The sequence below is a fragment of the Periophthalmus magnuspinnatus genome, chromosome 6 (genome assembly GCF_009829125.3).
Source record: "Periophthalmus magnuspinnatus isolate fPerMag1 chromosome 6, fPerMag1.2.pri, whole genome shotgun sequence".
Taxonomy (NCBI): Eukaryota; Metazoa; Chordata; class Actinopteri; order Gobiiformes; family Gobiidae; genus Periophthalmus; species Periophthalmus magnuspinnatus.
Genome location: NC_047131.1, coordinates 28,383,791 through 28,408,186, shown reverse-complemented (window position 1 = coordinate 28,408,186; position 24,396 = coordinate 28,383,791). Strand labels below are relative to the sequence as shown.

Sequence of the window (24,396 nt, the reverse complement as noted above, 5' to 3'; positions counted from 1 at the left end):
TTGGTGGGGCAGCCGTGTAAATAAAGACACTTCTCAAGTTTGCACTTTGTTGCCTAGTTTGAAAAGTAGACAGGAGACGTTTATTTTTGAAAATCTATCTTATGCAATTGTAACATAAGAGACATGGAGAACACTTAATAATGTTGAACACTTTGGGAGTACCTCCAATGCGCATATAATTAGCAGAAACTCTGGGCTGAGCTGTGGCATGATTAAAAGAGGCCTTCAATTACTCTCACTGATGAAAAAAAGCACTGATTAAATGTAGAGATTGTCTCTGACGGCAGGAGAATAATAGACATTGATTGGTGTACATTCATATATTGTGTTATTTTATAAAACAAGTGGCCAGTGCAATTTCATTTAAAGTGCGTCAGCCTGATTTTCCACTCAGATTGTTGTTATGCTGAAAGACTTAACAACTATCTGACAGAATAATGTAATCAGCCATATCAAGGTTTACTTCCATTCAATTTTGAGCTCATATTGTTTTGTGCCAGTAAAGCCAATAGTTTAAAATTCAGATGAAGAGCAGATAAAAGTACAGATGTTTTGTTTTGTACTCACTCACTTTATCATTGTTGAAAAGTCCAAATGACTAAAGGCTAAAATAACGACACGATGAGGCAGTTTTTGGGCCCAATCCCAATTCTTTCAAAAAGAGTAAATGACTTTATTATTTAGGCCCGTGGCTAAAATACAAAGTTACATTCACACAGCGCATTGTTAAACTCTGTAAAAGGAAGTGTCTTGTAAAACATTACAATCTACAAGTTCTCTGATCCATAAAACAAAAATAATACAATAAATTGATCAAAACCTCCATCATATGTAGTAAGTGGGTCCCCTGTGGCGCCTCTTCCTCATGACAGGTCACCCTACCCCATCGAAAGTGGGTCAAATGCAGATTCCTCTACGTATCAATAAAGCATGCCTTAATTATACTTGAATCATTCTTTAAATTGTATTGAAGCCTAGTTTAATGTGTCTTAATATAAAGTGAGGTGGTAAATCAGTCAGATGAACATAAACCCAAACGAGTGTTTTGATGACAGGTTTGTAATCAGGACGTCATTGAACCTATTCTGGTTTTATGATGATTAATGATGTTTTTATTTGTTTGTATTGTGATTTTAATGTCTTTCCTATTCTTAATCTTAAACCTCTGCTCATAATCTGTGTGTGTTTAGTGTGATTAGCGCAGACAGGAGTGGCTGAGACATGACGACCCGTGTGATGGACGCTAACAGTCAGGCAAATGGACAACACTAATCTCCACAAAGAGACAAGAGCTGCTGTGACAGACGCACACTCACCCTTTGTATGATTTCCTATCAGCTTGAACCAGCTGGTTTCAAGCACCCCACATACAAAATAACATATAAAAAGTGTTTTCTTCCTGACTCTTTGTTTGTTTGAAAGATTCTTTGAGCGCAGGAAAGAGCTGATAATACAATTTGGGAAGGTATCGTTAAACCTGTAGTACCAGTACTTCGACAGTTCCAGTTAGTGGGCAAAATGCTAGACACCTGTAGGAAATATTTGTACACACACATGATGAGGAATTTATGCCACACTGCCAAAAACAAAGGCCTAACTCATGTCTAAAGATGAGCTGCAGGTGTTGGCTTAGTACATAAACAATTATTATTATTGTCCGTGCTATGGCTGCTCTGGATGTGTCATGAACAGCCTTCATTTTTACAAAATTAGTCATTTGGTCAGATCCTTGGTAGAAATGAAGATCATTTGTAGATGTTTAAAATCATGTTTGTGACTTTGAGAGTTTAGAATATTTATATTTTAATTTGGAACATAACCTGAGAGCCTTTGTGTCTCTTAATCTGCCTTAGGACATGGTAGAAAATAAATGATAAAAGATACAACTCTTATGGCTATTTAATCCATAATCAATTATATTCATGTATGTTTAATTTTGAAGTCATTTTTAGTTATGGAAATCTATGCATATGGCACCAAAAATCTAATAATTTGTGTTGCCAGCTTCCTACCCACAGTCCTGATGTGTAGTTATTGCCAGTAACAATAATAATTATGGATTAACAATGTGCTCCTTTAGTACTATTCCAGACCGCAGAATGAGCCAATCATTGTCACACAGCATGCATGCGTGACAAAGAATCAGGAAAAATTATAATAATTTGAAGAAAAAAAAAACCACATTTCTGTAGTCTATGTTTACATTTTAATATAAATAAGGATTATTAGAGCTCCTCTAAAACAATCACTGAATCTTTCTCTTTCGACGGTAGTGACACAGCATTTTAATAAGACATGTAATGTTTAAATTCTCAATCATATCATGGAAATGGAAAATGGAGGCCTAATGTGCATCTTTATATGCATATAGACATAATACCATAATTTCACTCATAACACACAGGGAATATGAATTTGTTATACAGTTATCTAATGGTGAATATAAGTCTGTGTTGCTCAATTAGAACTGAAGAGGTCTATGGCTGTTTTCAAGGAAATGCAGTTTGTAAGTTCAAGCTGAATTAGAATTTCGAACAAACAATTAAAATGTGCACACACATCATAAAAAGAGAAAAAAAAACAACATCAAAACATGAGTTAATTAAATTGTATGTAGTTATATGTTCCGTCCAGCAGAGGGAGCCAAAGATCCGAGAGAAAATGACACTTTAGGAACCTTTTTTACTACTCTCCTTTTTTTGTTACTGCCTGAATAACCTGACAACCACACTCTAGCAAGCACCAAAACTATTATTTAGAGACTTTTTTTTGTGCTATTTTCATATTTAGACATTTGAAGGATAAAATGCTCTCATTCGTTAATAACCCGCTTTTACGTCAAGCACGTGCGTGGTTACGTCACACCGGCGGAGGACGACAACATGGCGGCCTCCTTGCGCCTGGGTCGTCAGGGGATATTATTTGGACTAAAATTAAACCCGTTTAATAAATGTGTCTGGGGTTTACAGTTATGGCAGGAACCCGCAAGACATTTGTTTCAGTCCGCTTATTGTCTCGGTAAGTCTTGTCGATGCAGAGTTTTAAATCGAGTGCTAAGTGTCTTTGCTGCTAGCTGTCTTCGTGATCTTGTATCATAATGTATCGGGAGTTTATTCTTTAGGATGGTGTGTGATATGTATAAACAACAGCTCATAGTTCTGGTAAATCGTCAACACGTGGAGCTATAGAAGAAAACATGGGTTATCTGAAGCTGTTTCTAAGAGCAGACTGTCACCTTTAAGTTGGTACAAACACCTCCAATTTTTTTTCTTTCTTTATTCTTTATTTGTAAGGGATCGTACACAAATTCAATAATCTTACAAAAGAAAAGAAGATTTGTACCAGATTTAACTACTGCTGCTTTCCATCTGCAGTCCCTGAGCAGGTGAACACGCATTAAAAACACACATTTCATTACAACTGCAGTATAAGACTAACAGTTCATCATTGACATTAGCAATAAAATACAGTAAATGTCTCCAAGTCCAATACATGATGTTTCCTACAGTCCAAACCAATTTAAAAAAGCAATGATGTGCAGGTTTTTACAGTGAATATAGAACATCACAAATGAACTAGACCAGTGGTTCTTAACCTTGTTGGAGGTACTGAACCCCACCAGTTTCATATGCACATTCACCGAACCCTTCTTTATTGAAAAACATATGTATATTTTACCGGTGCACAAAATGAACCGTGCATTAACATCACTGTGTTCAAAGAATAAAACCAATACAATGCATGAACTCACAACAAATTACATACAAACCTTTTAACAAAGACATGACCTTTTTTAATACTACCACACTGAAATGATTTTAATTTTTAACCTTATGTATTTCAATAATGAACTTATTTTATTTATGCTATTTATTATTTTTAACATTTTAACACACACCCATCGCCTAATTTCCATCACGCTAGAATAATAATGAATATTTACTGCAAATTAGTGACATCTGCTGTTGCCTTTGAGAGACCAGTTCAGAAACGCGTGGCTTCACCTTGGCAAGTGCCACTCTCATGTCATTTTCAAAGCAAAGTCTGTTCCTTTTCTTCGTTTTTATGTCGTTTTATGTTTTTATGTCGTTCGAACGGCTCATTTAAGTGGGGCGGGTACTTCGATAGACACATCAAAGGGTGTATTTGTTGAATTGGGCCAACGTCTGGAGACGCTCGCAGTCTGTTAATCATATGAGTCAGGTGCGTGTCTTGACCTCCACCGAACCACTGAGACTCACCGAACCCCTAGGGTTCGATCGAACCCAGGTTAAGAACCACTGAACTAGACTGATGTGGACATGTTTGATTATCTAATATGTACTTTTTCAAATTTCTAGTAAAAAATATTCAAATCTACAAACAATTTCAGACTGTCTTTAGTTGATTCCTCTGATGGTTTGGACTGAAAAAACCACTGAGCAAAGGGCGAGGATCTTTTTGAAACTATCCAATTTCGGTTCACAGAGGCCGAGTGGATTGGGTAATTTGTTCGGAACAAAGTTTAATAAATGTTTTTTAGTGTAGATGGAGCTGCATTATTTATAGTTTTGAATAAATATCTAAAATGTAATACAAAATGTAATTGTCGTAACTGAACATTTTGTATTTACTTAGGATATTACAGTGGTGATAATGAAGGTTTTGTTTTTCATCAAGTGTCTTTATTGCCTGATTATAGATGGATCTGAGAGGTTTGAGCGCGCTTCATTTAGTCTCAGTAGGAAAAGAGGATGCCAATGTGATTCGTGACCACACATGTAAAAGGAAATCACTGTAACATTCCTGGTAAGCCACTGCTACAGTTGTGGTCATATTGTGTGTGTTTGACCAAACAGGCTGTTGCTGTTTTCTCCATATTGTCAGGCCTTGTTTTCTGGAGACTTTTGACAGTGTTAGAGATGATCACAGGTCACTGGAATCTGTAAAGACTTTTCTCCACTAAACTGAGTGGCATGTACCTGTGTGTTAGTCTTCCTTAGCAAGTCATTTTACCCACCAATCTTCTGACAGAGGTCTCACAATTCCTTCTTGTCTGAACATGAATCCTCAGAAATAGTTCAGTTGGTTTGCAGTATTATATAGGAGTGAACTGCATGTGTTTATTGTGCAATGTATTACCTAATTGACTAATAGGGCCTTTGTGGCACTATGACAGTATCCAGCAGATGGCAGCAACACACAGTTGTACCAAGGCCTCAGATTAATATTTTTTGAGAAACCACTTGGTTTACTTTAAGGACTTCTTGACCTAAAGTAAACTAAAATAATACCTAAAAATAAGTGTTTTTCTGTTGATGCAGCTCTATGCTCAAACACAGACCTTTTTATCCACCCACTCCTCTTCGTGATCAGCCTCCATCATTCTCTAAATGAGTGACGGCTGGATTTGACCATTTCCAGTGAAGTGTGAACGCCCACAAGCGGCAGGTGCCAATAGTATGGCCTTAAACTGTATACTATGAATTGGGAGAGTATTTGAATAATCTAGGCTTGCCTTATTTTTCAGTAAATGATTTGGATCAAAACAGTAATTGCCAGAGTTATAAGTCTGTCTCTCTAGTAGCTCCCATTGTCCCAGTGACCTCTGACCTCCTGAGAGGCTACAGCTGTTTATATGATGCTTCCTTCAGGGACAGTACGAGCTCCTGCGTCTCTGTAGCCTCTGGTGTGGGCAACATCAGTTACGTAATCGACCTGCCTGGGTGGATCTTTCATTGGTTCTTTTTGTGCTCCTCTGTAAAGTAAACACTCTTATGCATCTTGATAATTGTGGCTGTGCTGTGCAGGGTGATGTGTAAAGATTCAACAACCAATCATACAGTTTTCTTCATGGGGAAAGTGTCAATAATATGTGTATTTTAGATACACTGGCTGCTTTTAAAGTAACGGTATGTAACTTTCTGATGTGGCATTTCATCTCCATCTCCAGGCCAAATAAGAGTCTGGTTTGTAGAGATGAAAGCCCTCTCATAAAACATGTGGTTTTTTTTGTTTGTTTGTTTGTTTTGTTTGTGTTTTTTTTTTTTTTTCCTTTTTAAATGCAGTAAACACAACCAAATAATCATGCTTTTATTTTAGTCTGTTTTTGGCTAAAAACTTCCATACTGTATCTTAAAACTGAAGAAATTTGCTGTTTGTTAATGCTTGTATTTGTCTTTCCAACCTGCAGGGGTCGCCCCACTCAAGGTACAGATGCCTGCTCTGTCCCCAACGATGGAGGAGGGAAACATAGTCAAATGGCTCAAGAAAGAAGGTATAACTCACAATGTGTTATTGCTGATGTCTCTTGACTATTAAGATGGCACTTACTGTATTTCACTAACTGTAGGCTTCAATGATTGTCTACCCAATGTGCATTTCATTGTAAAATACCTGGAATATAATTTAAACCTCATATATCAGTAGATTAATGGAACACAACTCAATTGGACTTTATATATATATGTATGTATATATATATATATATATATATATTTTTTTTTTTTTTTTTTTTTTTTTTTTTTTCCTGGAAAAAAATTGGAAAACATAACGGACTACAAACTAAAATAGTTGCTCTACATACAGACATTATATTATATTAAATATTGCAATCACAAAACAATATATATGGTCTGTAACCATACACATGCTGAATTGTTTCCTTTACCTATGTTTACACTTCAAACAAGCAGCAGCAGCTTCAGCAGGAGGACTAATAGTTCCCTAGATGACAACAGTTGGCTGTGTAGGGCAGAGGGCTCGGAGCTGGGAGCACCCAAGGGACCCTCGGTGCTAATTGGCTCAAAGAAACCACCGCTGTCACTATTCATCACTGCTTAGCTACACTGCTCAGCCAGGCACCGCAGCCACACTCTCATCTATCATGAGGCAGCAAGTGGGATTCTGATTGGCCGCTGCGCCGTGTTGCCATGTGCCGCTGTGTCAGTGAAAACACCACAGCTCAGATGAATGACTGAATCAAACAGGGCTCACGCGCTCATGTAAACACTCAAGTAAACTGTAATAGCCACATTTTTTTTTTTTTTTCAGTTTTTTTGGTAATTCTTTTTTATTTTTATTTTTATTATTATTATTATTATTATTATTAAAAAAACGTATGCACAACAAACCAGGTTAAGGATAATCACGGTAAACTAAGTAAATAAAAATAAATACATAAATAATAGTAGTAATAAAAACATTGATGTGTTGGATATCACATTATTACTGTAGGTTTCTATTTCTTTAACCAGACCAAACTACAAATAGTTCAAAAACCCAAAATGATCTTTTAACAAATTATTGTGGCTCTACCGTACTATTGTTTGTGTGTAATGATAAGCAGCTACACCACGACGAATAAATGACAAAAGTTGAAATGATGTTAGCTTTCTTTCTTCTATTTGCATCTATACATGAACATAGTTTCTAAATGACCATCTTTTAATACATGTCTATTAACTATTGCCCTGCATCCCTTCACTTTTAGGTACAACATCCACCACACAGCCACAGAATGGTTATTACAGTGGTTTGTGGGGGCATCTATTTAATGTTCAATAGTACACAGTGCGGCTCACCCCTGGGGTCGTCCACTGTTAATACCTCATACAAATCCAATCTGGACTCCACTACTCCGTATTCTCAGGGGTCTCCGACATCAATACTCCTCCTCACCCCTGTACATTCTGTTACAGCCTCCTCTAACCTTTTCCACCCTTTTCATTTAAAACGGTCCTCTTCGTCTGCACAGGTAGTTCTTCATAATGGTACAGAGTGCATTCAATCAAAAGTCTATAATTTGAGTTGTAGAATTTAGCAGGAAATTGTAGATAGTTAGTATTATTACAAGTAGTTGACCTGTGAGGGGTTTTTTTTGTTTTCAACTAGCTAAACAATTAATTCCATTGTACATCAACATTTTAAAACTGAATAAAGGTTAAATATGGAGTCTCACACAAAAAGTCAACCAAAAAAACCCCAAATATACAGATAATACGACACACGCAAAGAGCAATGAAACAATAAACCATCGAGATATTCCGCCCAGCTAGAATTAAATGTCAGGGAGAAGAGGTGGGGTTTCATTCTGTTTAATAATGACACCAAACTAATAAAACGTCATTCAGCAACAATTATCAGAATCAGGGCGTTTTATTTCTGTCAGTAAACAAAATGCACAAACTAGGAACTTGCTTTAGCGCAATATGAAACAAAGAATATGAAATAAACTATAATGAAATAAAAATAAAGGCTTGCAAAGAAGGTAAAAATAGACGTTCATCTGCAATACAAAATATACAGTATGGGCAGAACAACAATAACAATAATCAGTGTAAGTCGGTTAATTATAGTCGTTTAAAGTGACAGTGACAGGTGTTGTAAAGTGGCAGGTGTTTTATAGAGTGTTCATGAGTGCATCAGCAGACAAATGATCAAATTATGATTATCAAATGACAGTTATGATTATTTAAATACTCGACTAGTCACATTTATACCATTAATTATTGCAGTACATGTTTAAATCCAGGCTCAATACTTTTTTCTTCTCTTTTAATGTTAATTTTATGATGATTATTTATGTTTTTACTTGATTTTTATGTCTTTCTTGGTCTGTAAAACACTTTGAATGACTTTGTGTACGAATTGCGCTTTGGATAAACCATATTGATCCAGAAGGGAAATGATTTGAAATGTTTGAATTTGTTACAAGACACTATCGATTCGGAACCTGCATTTCCGTTACAAATGACCCCCGAGGCTGACACGGCTACTCTTTTTTTCACACCAGCGGTTAATAACGTCCTTTGGTCAATGCCCCGCTCCAGTCAAACGTTGCTCAAACTCCCTAAGCTTAAAACTAATATAAGACGAGAAGAAATGAGCCAGTGCGTGCTAATTGCTATCCAGTGAGAAAGCGCTAATATATGCTGTGTCTTATGTGGCGGACCTTTGGGAATCTGCGGTTTCGAAGTAGGCAGAAATCCAAGCTCCTATCAGACACGGTACATTTCCATATCACACATTCTTTCCCATGAAATGTTGATTAGGCGTCTCATTGGAAATACAAGGCCCAAGTCAAAAAGTCTCCTCGGTTCGCCGTTTTGTCCCTGAATGACGTTACATTTGTTCAGTGCAAGACAAGTTCAAGAAACCAGGGTGAATCTAATATATTGAGGTTTTGTATTGTTGTGTTATACTTTTGCAGGTGAAGAAGTAGCAGCAGGTGATGCCCTTTGTGAAATAGAAACTGATAAAGCGGTGGTTACTATGGAGTCCAGTGACGACGGCGTGCTGGCGAAGATATTGGTGAGTGAACAAACACAAAAGGGCCATGTTTGTTTGTTTCTTGGTTTATTACATTGTACAAAAGGTAATGGTTTTTGAACGATTCACTTAGTCATAAAATTGAGTTACGGAGGTCCACTTTATGACCTACAGTAAAAACTTGCATGAAATAGTTGGGACTTGTAAACCATTTTGGAACATTTTAATTTCAAATAAACTGATGTTATTTGCCAGGCTTGTCATGATAACACATTTTGAAGTGTGATAGTTTTGCAGAAGTAAATATAAACGATAAACAATACTATTGAAACTCATTTATGGTACTGACAAAAAAAAATAAAATAAAATTCTATGTACAATATGCTTAAAAAACAAACTGCAATAAATAAACAGCAGAATGAAACACTTTAATACTTAGTTTGCATCTGTAATGAGTCATAGAAGTTATTAATTTAACCTTTAACCTTTTTACAGCTTAAATCTTATCATATAGCCAAAAAATAACCACAAATTTCCCAGTAGTGCAAAGAAATTGTGCACTTGATAAATATTTACCTAAAAAATATTGTTCCAGTTTTTATATATTGAACAATAAGTTGATATAGTAATTATTATGACAGGTCTAACTGCTCTGTTGCATAAAACTACTTAATAACAATAATTACTGAATAATTGCTCTCTCATAGCAGAAACTCGATTTATAAGCTTTTTTTTTTTCTAAATTGTACTAAACACATAATATTTTTACACAATTTTGCACTAAACATTACTTTATACTTACTTCATGTGGGGTTTATAATAATATTTAATCATTATAATCAGGAATACAACTTGTAATACCATATTGTTTACTTAAAAAATTTATTTTTTTAAATGGAAATGTGGAATAAACTTTTTTTTTCTTTTTTTTTTTTTTTTTTTAGATAATTATGTTTACAAAATCAGCCATAAAAAACAACAAAACTATACATTTTACATGAGACGATATTGAAGTCTGGTGTCACGACTATCATGTCCAAAATAATTGTGATTAACGAATAAATCATGATAATTATCAAAGTTGCTGACAGTTTAAAAATGTTTATTTAAATATTTAAACATGGAACTTCTTCATAATCACTTTTATGCATTTGTTCTGTGTTATCAGTGAAAACAACTATGATATAGTGGAAAACATTATGGATAAGTACATTTTGGGGTTTTTTCTGGACGTTCTACTGATTTAAACGCGATTATCTTTGTTAGCAATTTTCACGATTATATAAAATGTCTCACAAATGATTATCGCCTACCCTTTTTACCACGATAAGCAATATTAATGTTTATTATCCCATCCCTACCGCACACGAGCCACATTTCCATAACTTCTGTCTTTAAACTCCTTGTTCCCTGACTGTGTAATTCGGGGTGTCCCATTCCCTTTGCTAATTGGTTCTGCCTGTTTCATCTCCTTCCTGTGTAATCTGACAGCGGTGTCCAGCAGTGACTCCACACCTCACGCTCCATCCCCCATTGTTCTGTTTGTGCTTTGAATTTTTAATGGGCTGTCAAAGATACCAACATCCGTTACGTCTCATTGGCTCTGAAGGTTCCGCCACCGAGAGGAAAGCAATAACATTCTTTCATCATTGTGTATTGATCTCGGGGATATTCTCGTCCAGTATGTAAAGCCTGCGGGGATTTATTTACGCACATCTGTGGCAGCTGGGATTTGTTCATCTGTTTAGTCGCAAATTATCTTGAAACCTAATGATTGGAAATTGTCAAAATATTCTGGTCAGTAATGGGCCAAGAAATGAACTTGGCAATGATGATATAATGTTGTATCTAAAACTATCTCAAATTGTAAGACTCCACTTTTAACCATGAGGGATACCTATTAAAATTCACATTAAAAAAATAAAAAATAAATAAATAAATACTTGTGGCTAATAGGAATAACACTTAACAATATTAGCTAACAGATCTCCATCTTATTTTTTAATGAATTCTTTAAAAATTCTGGATGTGATCTAAACTTAACTTTACCATTGAAACAAAACTGATGCTGCAGCTTAGTTATACCAGTATTAGTTATCATTTAGTGTCTTGCCGAAGAACACAATATCAGTATGAATGTTGGTTGCGGGCATCAAACGTCAGTGTTAGATACATTGGTACTATGTTTAATTGACAAAAAAATAATTCATTAAATTAAAAAATCAAATAAAAATCAAATATCAGTTGGTTGTACAGTTTTGTGCAGATACTCTATCTAATTTCCATGCTTTTCCATTCGTTTAAATCCCCTTACTCCATACTGGTCTTGGCTACTACGAGCACGAGGCAGTTTCCATGACAACCGCCCAAGAACTGGGGGTAGGGTCTTCTGCGGTTGGAGCTAGCAAAGAAAGATGGTCTGTATTAGATAAGCCCCTGAGCACTCTCCCCTTTTTATTCATAGAGAGCAGAGTTATTAAGAAAAACAACACAGTTTGCTCGAGGATGGCGTTATGACTAATACAGTGTCTCCTCTCTCGGGGTCAAAGTTCATCAGCTTATCCAAGCGTAGCGCAGCCTTCCAAACAGGTTTTTAATTTTGAGATAATTACTTGCTTATGGACGGCCTACGGCAGAAATGGCGTTGCCCTGCGCTGTGCAGACATTATTTATGGGGGTCAACTGCCACAATGGCGCTCCACCAGTTTGAAAGCGCGGCTCTTGGGGCGTTGTGCGAGCAGTGCGTGCGGATTGTGCCTATATTGAGATGTTGAGTCGGGGGGGTTTGGACCACAAAGAGCAGATTACCACATCTCATCATATCCTTACTGCTGTGCTCTGCCGTGACCCTGTGGACTCCAATCTGAAAATCTGGCCTGGATATAATCAATCAAACCCTATATGGGAAAGTGCAAGCCAGGCATTCATAAACAACGCTTCTTATATACGTTTTCCCAAATTGAAAAATGTACATATATGTCTTTTTTAAGTACATAGCTGCATGGTGGAATGGTACGTGAGTGCAACCAAACTGGAAATAACAAACACATTCATCTTTTTGAGTTCACCTTCCCTCTTCATTTCCTTTCACCTCTACAATCAATTTTAACAACCATCTGTCTTTTTAATGGATGGGTGCTTGTAGGGGAATTTGTAGTATGTTTGTCTCCCCAGATATGTTAAACATGTTACAACAAATATTGATTTTTACTGATCACATGGCAACATTGTGTGGCGGTCAGGGGTAGTACAGACGGAGGGGGTTGGTTTCTCTATTTAAGAAGAGTAAAGTCTTAAGTCTATTCTAAGGTACTGGAGAGGAGAATCCTGCAATGTGGTCTTCTGTGGAATCTACACAACAACTATAACCACTACGAATGTGAACCCAGCAGCACACGCCAGTAATGAAAACGCACCTTCAGTTCATAAGTGGTCCAGTTTCTCAAAGAGCTCTTCATAAGCACCGTAACAATGTCAACAGTTCACTTCAAATGCATTATAAGCTTTTGTTATATTATTAGCTTTTACCGGAGTCCCTCAAGAAGCGTTTTCACCACATCGGTCTGTTTCCACTGATGCAATAAAACTATTAAATGTGTGGCTCTGGCAGGCACGGCTCCTGTCTATTTATATCATCAGAAAACTGCGTATGAATGTGGGGATATTCATCATAGTTCACTGCACATGTTCATTCTTAAACGGCAGCTCATTCATGTAGAACAGCCTCCTTAGCGCCGTCAGTCGCCCTATCAGTGCAGTTTTTGTGATGTCCCTGGATGTAAAACATATTAGGGTCTAGAAAAAGTGATTGATTGATTGATTGATTGATGCACAATTTGTTCAGTGCAGCATTGTTTTAAGTGTAACTGGCATAGTGGTTAGAGTTGCAACAGTTGATAAGCTAAAAATGAGTAGTCCACTATTAAAAAAAAAGAAAATGTAGTTGTATTTTGATAATCGCAAACATAGACTGTCTGTGTAATCCTTCAGTCTTCCACGTATGATCCATATTAAAGGAAAAAGTTGTAAGTTTCCGTTTGTTATCTTGGTCTAAATCAGGGGATTTCAAACTCATTTTCAACGAGGGCCACATCAACAAAATGGTTTCTCTCAAAGGGCCAGATGTAACTGTAAGATAAGTGTCACTACGTTTTAATCTATCAATTTGTTTCTATATTTATTACTTATTCAAGTTACAAATATTGCATATGGATTTGCATAGACATGAAAAAATGTCTGTTTAACTGTGTGTCTCCTGATAAACTGACATTTTAAGACAGTCATACCTTTTAATTTACTTTGCTGCGGGCCACATAAAGTGACGTGGCGGGCCGAATTTGGTCCATGGGCCTTGAGTTTGACACATGTGGTCTAAATAGTTCACACTTAGACCCTCTTACACCCCTTAGACCTAACAAACAGAACTGGTAAACCTTTCCTTTCAGATAGATATAAGGCAGTGTCCACCCATAATCTGACCTGAACTAAAGAAACAACTTGGATGAGCAGCAAAACATCTTCATTTTTACAACTAATTGTCCCGTTCATGGATCTAAAATTTTCTTTTACCATTATCCAGGCTATACAGACTCTAAAAAACATGCAGACATACCAGAATTATTTGATTATTTGCCCAAAAAAGAAGAACACAAGCATCGCTACACCTAATTTATGAATATTTTCGAATAAAAATGGTCCATTACTAAATAAAAATCTTAGCTGCAGCCGTCTTAGTGGTATCCTTTATTTCTACTTAACTACACTTTTAGGGATCTCAGTCCATTTCTTTGATTGTGTCCCCTGACCATTTGATGGCAGTGTTGAGCTCATCTCTCAAAGGCATTCATCTACGCTGCATTCTAGTCATGCCCAACTTTAGAACATCTCTACAAGTGTAAATAAACAAGGCATTTACATATTGCCAGTAAAATATGGCATATGCAATGAGTTCAGTCTTTTCCTCGTGTTTACCACTTCTGAAGCTGAGGGGTCATAAATAACACTGAAAAATACTCTTCCCTATAAGCCATATTAATATTTATCACCAAAAAAATAAAAAATAAAAGTAAAGTTTCTTTTTGTAAAGGTCTAGTGCTGTTTGTGAATGTTCTTTTTGGAGCCGCTAAATGCCAGAGCAGGACGTCTATTCTTCCAGGAGAGTTGTATTAATGTGACTTTGCATAGTGCACATTTTAAAATAGCTGCATTGCATAACTGTACGTCACATTGCATCAGAGTTGCCTTTCTCATAATGCTGCAGGAATTATAATTAAGCATTATTTTAACTTATTTTCACGTCTTCTTAACGGAAAAGCAAAGAATAAACAAGAGGCACATAAGAATAACATATTATAGCTGTAAGCAGGTAGTTATAGGTTAGTCTTGTTACCGTACTAACATTTCAAACTCGACTAATGAATATCGTAGTATCAATACTCAATACAGAGTCCGATACCACGATGATATGGCAAGGCAAGTTGATTTGTATAGCTCAGTTCGTACACAAAGTAATTTAAAGTGCTTTACAGAATAAGAAACACATTAGAGACTTGTTCAGAGCTGCTTTAAAGTCTATTCTCTGAGCCACGGGAGCCAGTGCAGAGATATGAGCACAGGACTTATAATATATGATACTAATAATACAAACTCATTGCGCTTGGATTTGGAAATGACTGTGAACGACGGCGGAGCTGATTACTGTTGCAAATAGGACAGCAGATTTGTTACTGCGACTTCCAATAATGTCTGAAAAATACCGCTTAAAAACACTCTTTATTTAGACAATGGAATGTGATTTTCAAGATTAAATCATAGTACTTTCTTTTATATTACCGGTCTTATATCAGTGTAATCCCGCAGTCGTCCAGGTAGGCTCTAATAATGATTAAATAAAGCTGGGTCTTTCCGCTGGTGAGCACAGGTGTTCTTGGCTCACTCTCTTTTCCGATCCAATTAATATCTGTGTTTATTTTGAAAGCAGGTTGTATAGAGGGGGTGGGGCATAGTTTACTGTTTCAGAGGGTGTAGGTCTGTGATGGTAAGTAGTATTATGTTCTTTTTGTATGTTCACCTCTATTATAATTGATTTTAACGTATTTTATGGTAATATAGTAGAACAATTCAGGGATATGAGGACTTGAAAGGTTGAAAATGCCATAAACAACTGGGATTTTAAATACATTTTTCACCTTTACAACACCAAAACCTATAATTGCCAATTTAATATTTAATTCCAAACAAGACCCAAAAATATGAACTTGTTGTTGTTGAATAAAATGCCAGTGATTGTAAATTCATTGATTTTCGCTGTTGCTCCACCTTCTATCTTCTCTTGTGATTTGTTTTTCGTTTTCAAATTCCTCGTCTAGCCGAGACCTTTTTAAGAAGGAGCTACGAGTCGATCCCTTTTCATAGGAGATGAAGTTAAGCCAACCGTCCCAACGCACAGAGTCTGGCCTTTCATTTATGCTGATCAATACTGAGTGAGGAACAACACCTTGCTCTGGGAGAAGGGAGCACGCTGGCAGTGGATTTGGCTTACCGACGTAACAACATAGTGAATCAATGGCTGACAGCTATCAACAGCATGAAAATACATCCATCGCACTCCAGGAGCCCTCCGCCTTCACAGTTTTGCTTTTGCCTGGTTTGTTATGGACCCGGGCAATAGGGTTCGTAATGAAGTGATGGAAATAGAATGGATTTAGGGTCCCGTAAGATTAATAGACCTTTTTTAGTGTTTGAAAAATGTGGGCCGCAAGAGCATCGTGGTGCCACAGGTTGAGCAGCGTAGTAAAATTTAACAGCGAAAGTGGCTATAAAGAAAGTACCTGTGCCAAACGGCATGTATTTGTGGTGTTAAAGTCTCCTTGAGCCATTTAATTGAAAACAAGTGTGATTAAATGTGTACGATGTAACTTTTCTGGTGGATTGTCTGCTTGTTTCCATGGAGATGTACTGCTTTTGTCTGTATTGTTGCATTTAAACTCTTCTTTTAACATGGAAATAAACTTGTAATCTGTGGAGAGGCCCGCTTAACTTGCGTACATTTCAAGTTGAGCACCTTTTACCGGAATATATATATGAGATGGATTAGTCTGATGCCATACTGTGGTACTTTCTAGGCAAAGAAATATGATGTACAGATGTAGACAAGGAAGTAGTGGACCCTCCCTCAGAGAATTTACGCAGTGCAACATTAATAAAAAAAACAGGCACATGTCTATTATTATGTATTGTAAGTTGTTTTATACTGAAATGACAAATACTTTTGAAACCACTGCAAACCTTGAGCGATCTTGAGCAATATTTTTTTACTCTTTTAAGTTCGCTTCCTGAATCATCTCTCTGCCTTGTTTCTCTCAGATGGAGGAGGGCAGTCGGGGAGTGCGATTGGGCACTCTCATCGCCCTCATGGTGGAGGAGGGTCAGGACTGGAAGCAGGTGGAGATACCCCCTCCTGAAGCTGCTGCTCCATCTGAGGCTGCCCCTGCCCCAGAAACCACGGCAACCACATCAACCGCACCAACACAAACCCCCACCACTCCAAAACACACGTCTGGACCGTAAGTTAAAGTTACCGTAGATATTATAAATTTACTGTACTAATATTGTGTGCTTATTGTAATTGTGTGGTTCTCTTTTGTATAATATTTAGCGGAATTTTCTTTTTAAAATCTAAACGTATTGACAGCAGGTTGGCAGATGGATCTACAACTGCAGTCTGTTGGGTGAAAAAAAAATTGGACCATGAAATGCACCATTGACCCAAAGATTAATGGCTGCCACATAGCAAAAATAATGTTCTATAAAATATGTCAAATTGAATAGAAAGGCTACATGCTGAAGAATCACTGTTAAAATTGACAGTATGTAGGAAAATAAATGATGCTGGGAGTTAATTAGGCAAGGCAACTTTATTTGTACAGCATAAAGACATTAAAATCACAGTACAACAAATCAAAACATAAATAATCATCATAAAATTAACATTAAACGCGAAGAATGTAGAATAAAAACCTTTCAGTCATAAACAGAACCATTTTGAGCCTGGATTAAAACATTGCCAAAGTAGAGGCCTGTCTCACATCTTCAGGAAGACACTGATTTTACATGTTTAGTCCTGACTCTGTGACCAGCAGGAGGCCGGTCCCTGAAGTCCTCAGAGTGTGAGATGGTTCATGTGGCTCTAACATGTGGGAATTATAATAAAAGCATGATATTCTGAATTCTACAGATACATTTTTGTCAGGTAAGCATCTCAAGTAAACATTGTTCTTTTCTTTGTTGACACAATAAATGCAAAGGTGAAGAGGATTCCCTTTCAAACAGATGCGCCCTGTTTGTTATGTAAACGTGTTGTGCTGAGTCCATTTTGAGGTTTCTGCTGTGACTTCATCTTCCTGACACTTGAGGTAGAGCAGCAGGCCTGAGTTATGGGAGATTACACACAGGGAATGAGTCTGAGCAGCGCGTCAATACACAGTCTGACATTTACATTGATCGTGTGCCCTGTGGTAAACACGACATGCATCACATCAGAAACAATTAAAGGTGACAGCGAGAGACCGTGCGTCATTATATGTCAATCTCAACAAACAAAAACATAGAAAGTGTCCCTTTTTAATCATTTTTGGTGTAAGATCAGTTCAGCAGAAGAAAATAAATAATAGGAAGGTAATAGGCACAAATTGGTTGGATTAACAACATTTTAGAATTTGATGTCATTGTCCTGGAGAGCAGGGGCTGATAGAAATCATGATAAATGATCACATTTTTATATAATGCTTTTCCATCTTCAAGGCACTCAAAGCGCTTTACATCAAGGAATGACTCATCACACACCCATTCATGCACCAGTGTGTGCAGACACTGGGTGCGAGGGGGGTTAAGTGTCATACCCAAGGACACAGCAATGGTATTCATCTGTGGGAACTTGCCTCACACCTGTGGATCTGATCACTCTGGGATATACTCCACAAAAGTAAAAGATTGCCCTTAGTTCTATTGTGCTGACAGAAGGCAATAACAATATTGAGATTTCTGATAATACATGTTTTGCCCATTTGGGATGCATATAAATGGATTCACAAATTCTAGAGTGCGCTGTTATGATTATGGTTATGATTTCAAAAGTGTTGTGTTATTTTCTGTAGCTTGCGTCTTAGTCCGGCAGCAAGACACATCCTGACCTCCCACGGGCTCGACCCAAAGCTGGCCACAGCCACTGGACCAAGAGGACTCGTTACCAAGGAGTAAGGCTCTGCACTCGCACTAAAACAGTTTAAGTTTGTCTACATACAAAATGTAAATGAATCATGGGAATATTATTGACAAAAAACGGCATGAGATCAGACATAAGCTTGACATAGCACTTCACACAGCTTGCTTGCCTACCACAACAGACTAGCACTGACTGCATTTAACCCCTGGTGGGTTAAAGCCCTTGTGGTGGTGATGTCAGTGATGTCTTTACTTGTATCATGCTGTGTGGCTACCTCCAGGCTGTTATGATCTTATCTTAAAGTACACTGTGTGACATGACTTCTAAATCAGATTAAATAATCTCTTTTTATGTTGCATCAAGTAATAATGTAATGACATTAGAGCAGTCACTGTGCATGTCCACGTGCTTTACACGAATACAGAGTATTAGAGAGACAAAACAACAAGAAAAAACTTTGGAAAAAAAGCAGTTATATGTGAACTCTTCAACTTTAGTTGGTTAAATGCCAAAGAAAAGAGCAACGAGACTGCTGGCTTAGTTAATGCAGTGATGACTTTTTCCAGTATTTCATCTACTCATGAAGACAGAGTTTAAATGAAAATGTACATTGAATATGTACTGTTGAATTAAACTTAAAAATATAATTATATTATAAATAACAGAAATCACAAGTATTTATGAAATGTCAAGTTGTACTTATCATGCGTTAGGGATGTGTTGTGATTCATAATTTAAAAGCCGCTGTCGATTAGGGAAGTGGCTTTGCTCCAGATGTTGAGGAACTGAATGAATGCCCGGAACTCAATTTAATTAATGATTTATGTGAAGAAAAACAAAATGGACACATTATACATAAAACGCTGTGTGGGACCTGGCTCTTGATTATAAAGAATTGTCCTCTGCAGTCCTCCATAATTTGTTTACACAAACAGGACATTAGCCTATCTGCAGGAGGCACCTGTTAGCATGTGAGCACACACACAGACCTGTCGCTGCTGTGTGTCTGTGATGATAGGCACATACAGCCACAGAAATGGCAGAAGGGTCTGGGTAAGTGAAAGTGCGTGTTAGTGGTTAGACACTTTAATCTTGTTATATCATGACTTCACACTAAAGAAGCAGTTAGCTGCGCACACACTCACAGAGCTACCTGCTGTCAGGAGGCAGCTGATTGAATGCTCTCGTTACCCAGCTCACACCCTGCTGGGGAATCTCATTAGGCAACTTCAGTCTCCATGGCAACCCAGTCTCCAGGACCCACTGGTGTCCATAGTAACAGACCTTGTACCACAGGGAGAAGGGAGAGATACTCAGTGTGGTTTATAAAGTGCCCCCTTTTTACTTAAATCCTTAATTTAGTCTTTGTTAAAGTGTCATTTTCTGTGACCACACTAACCATAATTACTGCATGAGTGCTGAAACAAAAGAGAAGTTAATGCAATTTAACATCGTTTCTCATTCTCTATGGCAGACAATGACTTCAATTAAATATAAGTAGGATTCTTGCTCAAAGGCCATGGACTAGGACTAAAGTGTTCTGGGGATGTTGGATGTTGGTTTTACTTTTCTGCAGAACTCAAAATCTATATTTTTGTTAGTACTTTTTGTTTTTGTTTGAATTATATTTACAGCATTAAAACATCCTGATGATCCTGATCCATCTTTGAATAACACATTTTACAGTACTATACCTGCTTGTTCTTTATGTTTTCAAACATGTTTGTATGAATGATCAAATACTTAGCAATCTTCTAAGTTAAGATTTTTTGGCAGCCTGTCTGGAGTAACATTACTCTGTATTGTAAACTAAAGCTTCTAATAGAGTTTCACATAGGCTGAGTTTCTTGAGAAAAGGCCAGATTAGACTTGGTTTCCTTCCTTTTGTTGTGGTCCCCATCGGAGCAGGGGACCCCTCCCTCTGCTCTTTGCAGTGGGGCCTGTCTTTATTGGGCATGAATAACATGGGTCACGCAACCTATGGATGAGATCATGGCACGTTACGTAACCCACAGGAAGCGCTCAAAACAGCTTCATTGTCAACAACAAAAATGCAAGGTCGATGACCTTAAAAATGTTTTTGCTATTCAAACCCCCTTTTTTCAAGATGATTCAGCAATACTCATGAATGAAATAAAAAAATAAAAAATTCTAAATTTAAAATGTACAAAGTAGTCACCTATCGACCTCTGTTGTATTATGATGGCACTGCCTCTGTAACCAGGGGATTTCCTTTCATTAAATTAAAGTTCTATTCGCTTTTAAAATATAATTTCACATTTTATTATCATTTCAATCCTTTGTATTAGGTTCTTTTATCTTTTACTTTCTTCACAAAGTGTTCACCATTTGGCATCCTTATTAACTGCAGGCTCACTGAACAAGATGTAAAGTAAGGCATGTTAATCTATTTTTCTAATGGCAAAGCTCATGTTTATTCATCTTGGAGTGCCACAGTCGGTCCTAGGTGGCAGCACAATCCACTTTATTAATGGCTGCCTTTGCACAAGTGCTGCTGGTTTAGCACACACCCGTGTGCATGTGATGACTGCAGCTTCTGCTCGTTAGAATTCTTCTCACTTCCTTTGGCTTGGCCCTTAGGACACTTTAATTGTCAAAGAGAACAGCGCTGCAACTGACAAGATTTTCATAAAAAGGCAATCCAAATTCAAAATGGACCTGCCTTGACATAATCCTGAAAACAAGTAAATACTAAATTAGAACTGACCCAGGTTTAAATGAACAAAATGAACGTCTAATGTGTGTGACTGAGACTACAAATGAACTAACAATACAAAACCTAGTTACTAAACTGTGTGACTCCTACAGAAAAAAGACAGATGACAGAATGAATGACATCATAAACTAGTGTTCACACCAAGATAAGCAAGAGATAAACCAGCAGTAAAACTTTAATTTGATGAAGTCAGTATTTAACCAGGAGTAAGTCATGGGGCACACTACTTTGCAAAATACATAAGTTTTAAAGTTCATATGATGGGTTAAAGGACAAATATAATGAAAACATAATTAACAGTATATTATATTTAAAGTTTTAGTTTTAAAGTAATAAAACTAGGCAATTTGTTAATAATTGGATGTACATGGACTACAGATGTTACTACAGTCTATGGTATTTCCCTCAGTTTCCTTGTAACCGTACAGTAATAAAGGGTCAACACTCAAATAATTTACACAATAGTTATCCATTTACAAAATATATATATATGATGACATCTTAAATGTTTTTTTTTTCTTTACTGATTCTTATAACTGCCAGAGAGAGAGAAAAAAAACAAAACTTCTACTGTATACACTCAGAATGCCATACCCATGCTGTATGTAGTGACAGTTGTTGAGGAAGTGTCAAGTTTACTAAAGGGGATTTCCAAATGGGCCACTAGTCTAACCATAAATAAACACAATGCTGAGAGGAAACGTATAGCACCTGGACCGTTTCAGACAGCAGGAGCAGGGGCAGCTGGTCAGGACACGACTGAACAACTGAATCGAGTGCAATCATCTGAAACTAGCAACATTCACACAACCGCATCTGATACCTTCCCTCGGCCTCCCCATATCATGCAATGTTCAAAATGACTACAATTTATTTTATATTTATGATACGCCTGCAATAAAATCCTCCTAAAGCTTTTAATGTTTTGCCTGCCACTGTAATTATGCTGGCAAGAACAAAGTCAGTACGCCACCCTCAGCTCACAGTACCTGTTGAAGCATAGTATGGTGAAAGTGTGAACTACGTTGTTGTTGCACGCCCTCATAGACACCTGACACCAGCCCTGGCGGGTTTGTTTGTTCCCAGGAGAGAGGCTGCTGACATGGTTTCAGTGGATGGATGAACCAAAGTTAGCCTAGAATCTTAAATCATGTCTATAAATCGTGTCTTTAAACATTTACACTATGTAGAGATGAACCAATTTGGACAATATCATTTTTTTATGTTTTGATAGAGCAATGTGGGGGAAAAAAAAACAAAAAAAACATTGTGTCCAACATTTTAGTATGCATTTACTTTGAACATCACTTATTATACACATATTTTTTTTTGTATTTTTCCCCGTCACATGTTGTCTTTAATATCTTCTCCTCTCTATTTTCAGAGATGCTCTAAATCTCTTGAAGGCTTCTCCTGGTGCCAAACTTATTCCACCTGTGGCTGCTCCTCCGCCCTCATCTCCAAGTCCGGCAGCCCCCACTCCGTCCCCCGCCCGTGCTTCAGCAGCAGCAGCCCCAGCTCCCCCCGGAAGCCGACCCAACGTCCCTCCTCTGTCTGTGCCAGGGAAGCCTGGAGCACCGGTGAGCCACCGCCACACCTTATCTCACTTTACCAACGACGGTGTTCTTTATCGCTGTGAGATTACTCCACCAGCCCTGCAGCTCTTTGTTTGAAAAGCTGTTAAGAGACTGTTGACTATTATGTTTTTTTACTCTATACTCTTTTTACAAACAACAGGATGCAAAGTCGACATTTCTCATCTTGGTGTAAATCCTGTTTTGTTATGAAATGATATCGGGGTCTCAAAAAATGTGCCAATACTGCACAAAACAGAGATCTGCAGTCTGACACCTTGCAATATAAAATTACCAACGGCCCTGCAATGTAAACTCAATATTTGACAGATTCAATGATTATCTCCACAAACCATTTTTATTTGCCTGCTGAACTTGTAATGCATTTTTGTTTTATCATTTCCAGATTTAAACATATTTATTTCAATGCTATGTTTGTGTTTTTAATTTTTTTTAAATCTTCCTCAGGGTACTTTCACAGAAATCCCAGCCACAAATGTGCGGCGTGTAATCGCTCAGAGGCTAACGCAGTCGAAGACCACCATCCCCCACGCATACGCCACTGTGGACTGTGACATGGCCGCTGTCATTCAACTGCGCCAAGAATTAGCCAAAGGTAAAAAAATAACTATGTAAATACAATTCCCTCACCAGTGCCACACCACACACCACACACCACACACCACACACCTCACACCACACACTGCACAATGGTGTACAGAGGTGCCGTCATGTGACTGTATGAAGCAAATGCCTTTATTTATTGTGGTTTTATTTTTCACAACACTGCAATTTCCTTTTATTTAGTGAATACAATGTTGGATTTATGAACAGGGCTTTCGACTAGTCAAATAATTATTTCTATTGTACAGTGAGACTTTTCAAATACATCATTACCCAAATAAAGATATGTTAACTGAAGACTTTTACATGCATACAACCATATCTTGTATTTTGTTTTAGTTTCTGTATAGTCCAGATATAAATGACAAAAATATGTATTGCAATTTATTTATTTTATTTTTTTGTATTTTGTATTTTTTAATTTAATTTAATTTTATTTTATTTTTATTTTTTTTGTAGTCAAATAGTCACAATTAGTCCACAACCCACCAATGATCAGTGGCATTTTAGGTCTTCATCAATCACAACATCCAAAAAAACAAGAAAAAGAAACAAAACGATGAGGACTTGTTCAGTGTTCATATTCTGGAGCTTCGCACTTAAAGCCCTTGTTTAACCATGCAGTAGCTTGAACACAGTGTACTGTTGTGGGTAATCGTTTTATCACAGTTACCAGTGTGTGCAATGAATTCCCCGACTCTTGCCTTAAGATTAATGCATGTTGTGTGATGGATGTAGAAGGTATAGCCTCTGTGAAAAGCAACTGTGCAAGAGGGACATCTGACTGCAGACGTGACTGGGCTGTTGGCTCTTGTGTATCTTGAGCGAGATGGTGTTACTCAAACAAACACAGATTGTCTCTTTACTTCCTTAGATACTGTTTCTAACCACACTTCTCGTAACAGCTTTGGTGTGGGGCTTGATGGAATAAACCAGAAGCTTAGAAAAGGGGAAGGTTGTCTTGATCTCACAACTGTTACTGTGAAAAA

General features: G+C 37.3%; 1 protein-coding gene across 1 annotated transcript in view; it reads left to right on the top strand.

The window, feature by feature from the left end:
• pdhx (pyruvate dehydrogenase complex component X) overlaps positions 1 to 24,396 on the top strand; it is a 37,343-nt gene that overhangs the window by 2,710 nt on the left and 10,237 nt on the right. Inside the window, exons 3-9 of the mRNA XM_055222231.1 lie at positions 2,844 to 3,018; positions 6,173 to 6,256; positions 9,191 to 9,291; positions 16,615 to 16,814; positions 18,405 to 18,503; positions 22,594 to 22,789; positions 23,252 to 23,399. Of these exons, the coding sequence (XP_055078206.1) occupies positions 2,844 to 3,018; positions 6,173 to 6,256; positions 9,191 to 9,291; positions 16,615 to 16,814; positions 18,405 to 18,503; positions 22,594 to 22,789; positions 23,252 to 23,399 (1,003 nt within the window). The remainder of the gene's footprint in view (positions 1 to 2,843; positions 3,019 to 6,172; positions 6,257 to 9,190; positions 9,292 to 16,614; positions 16,815 to 18,404; positions 18,504 to 22,593; positions 22,790 to 23,251; positions 23,400 to 24,396) is intronic.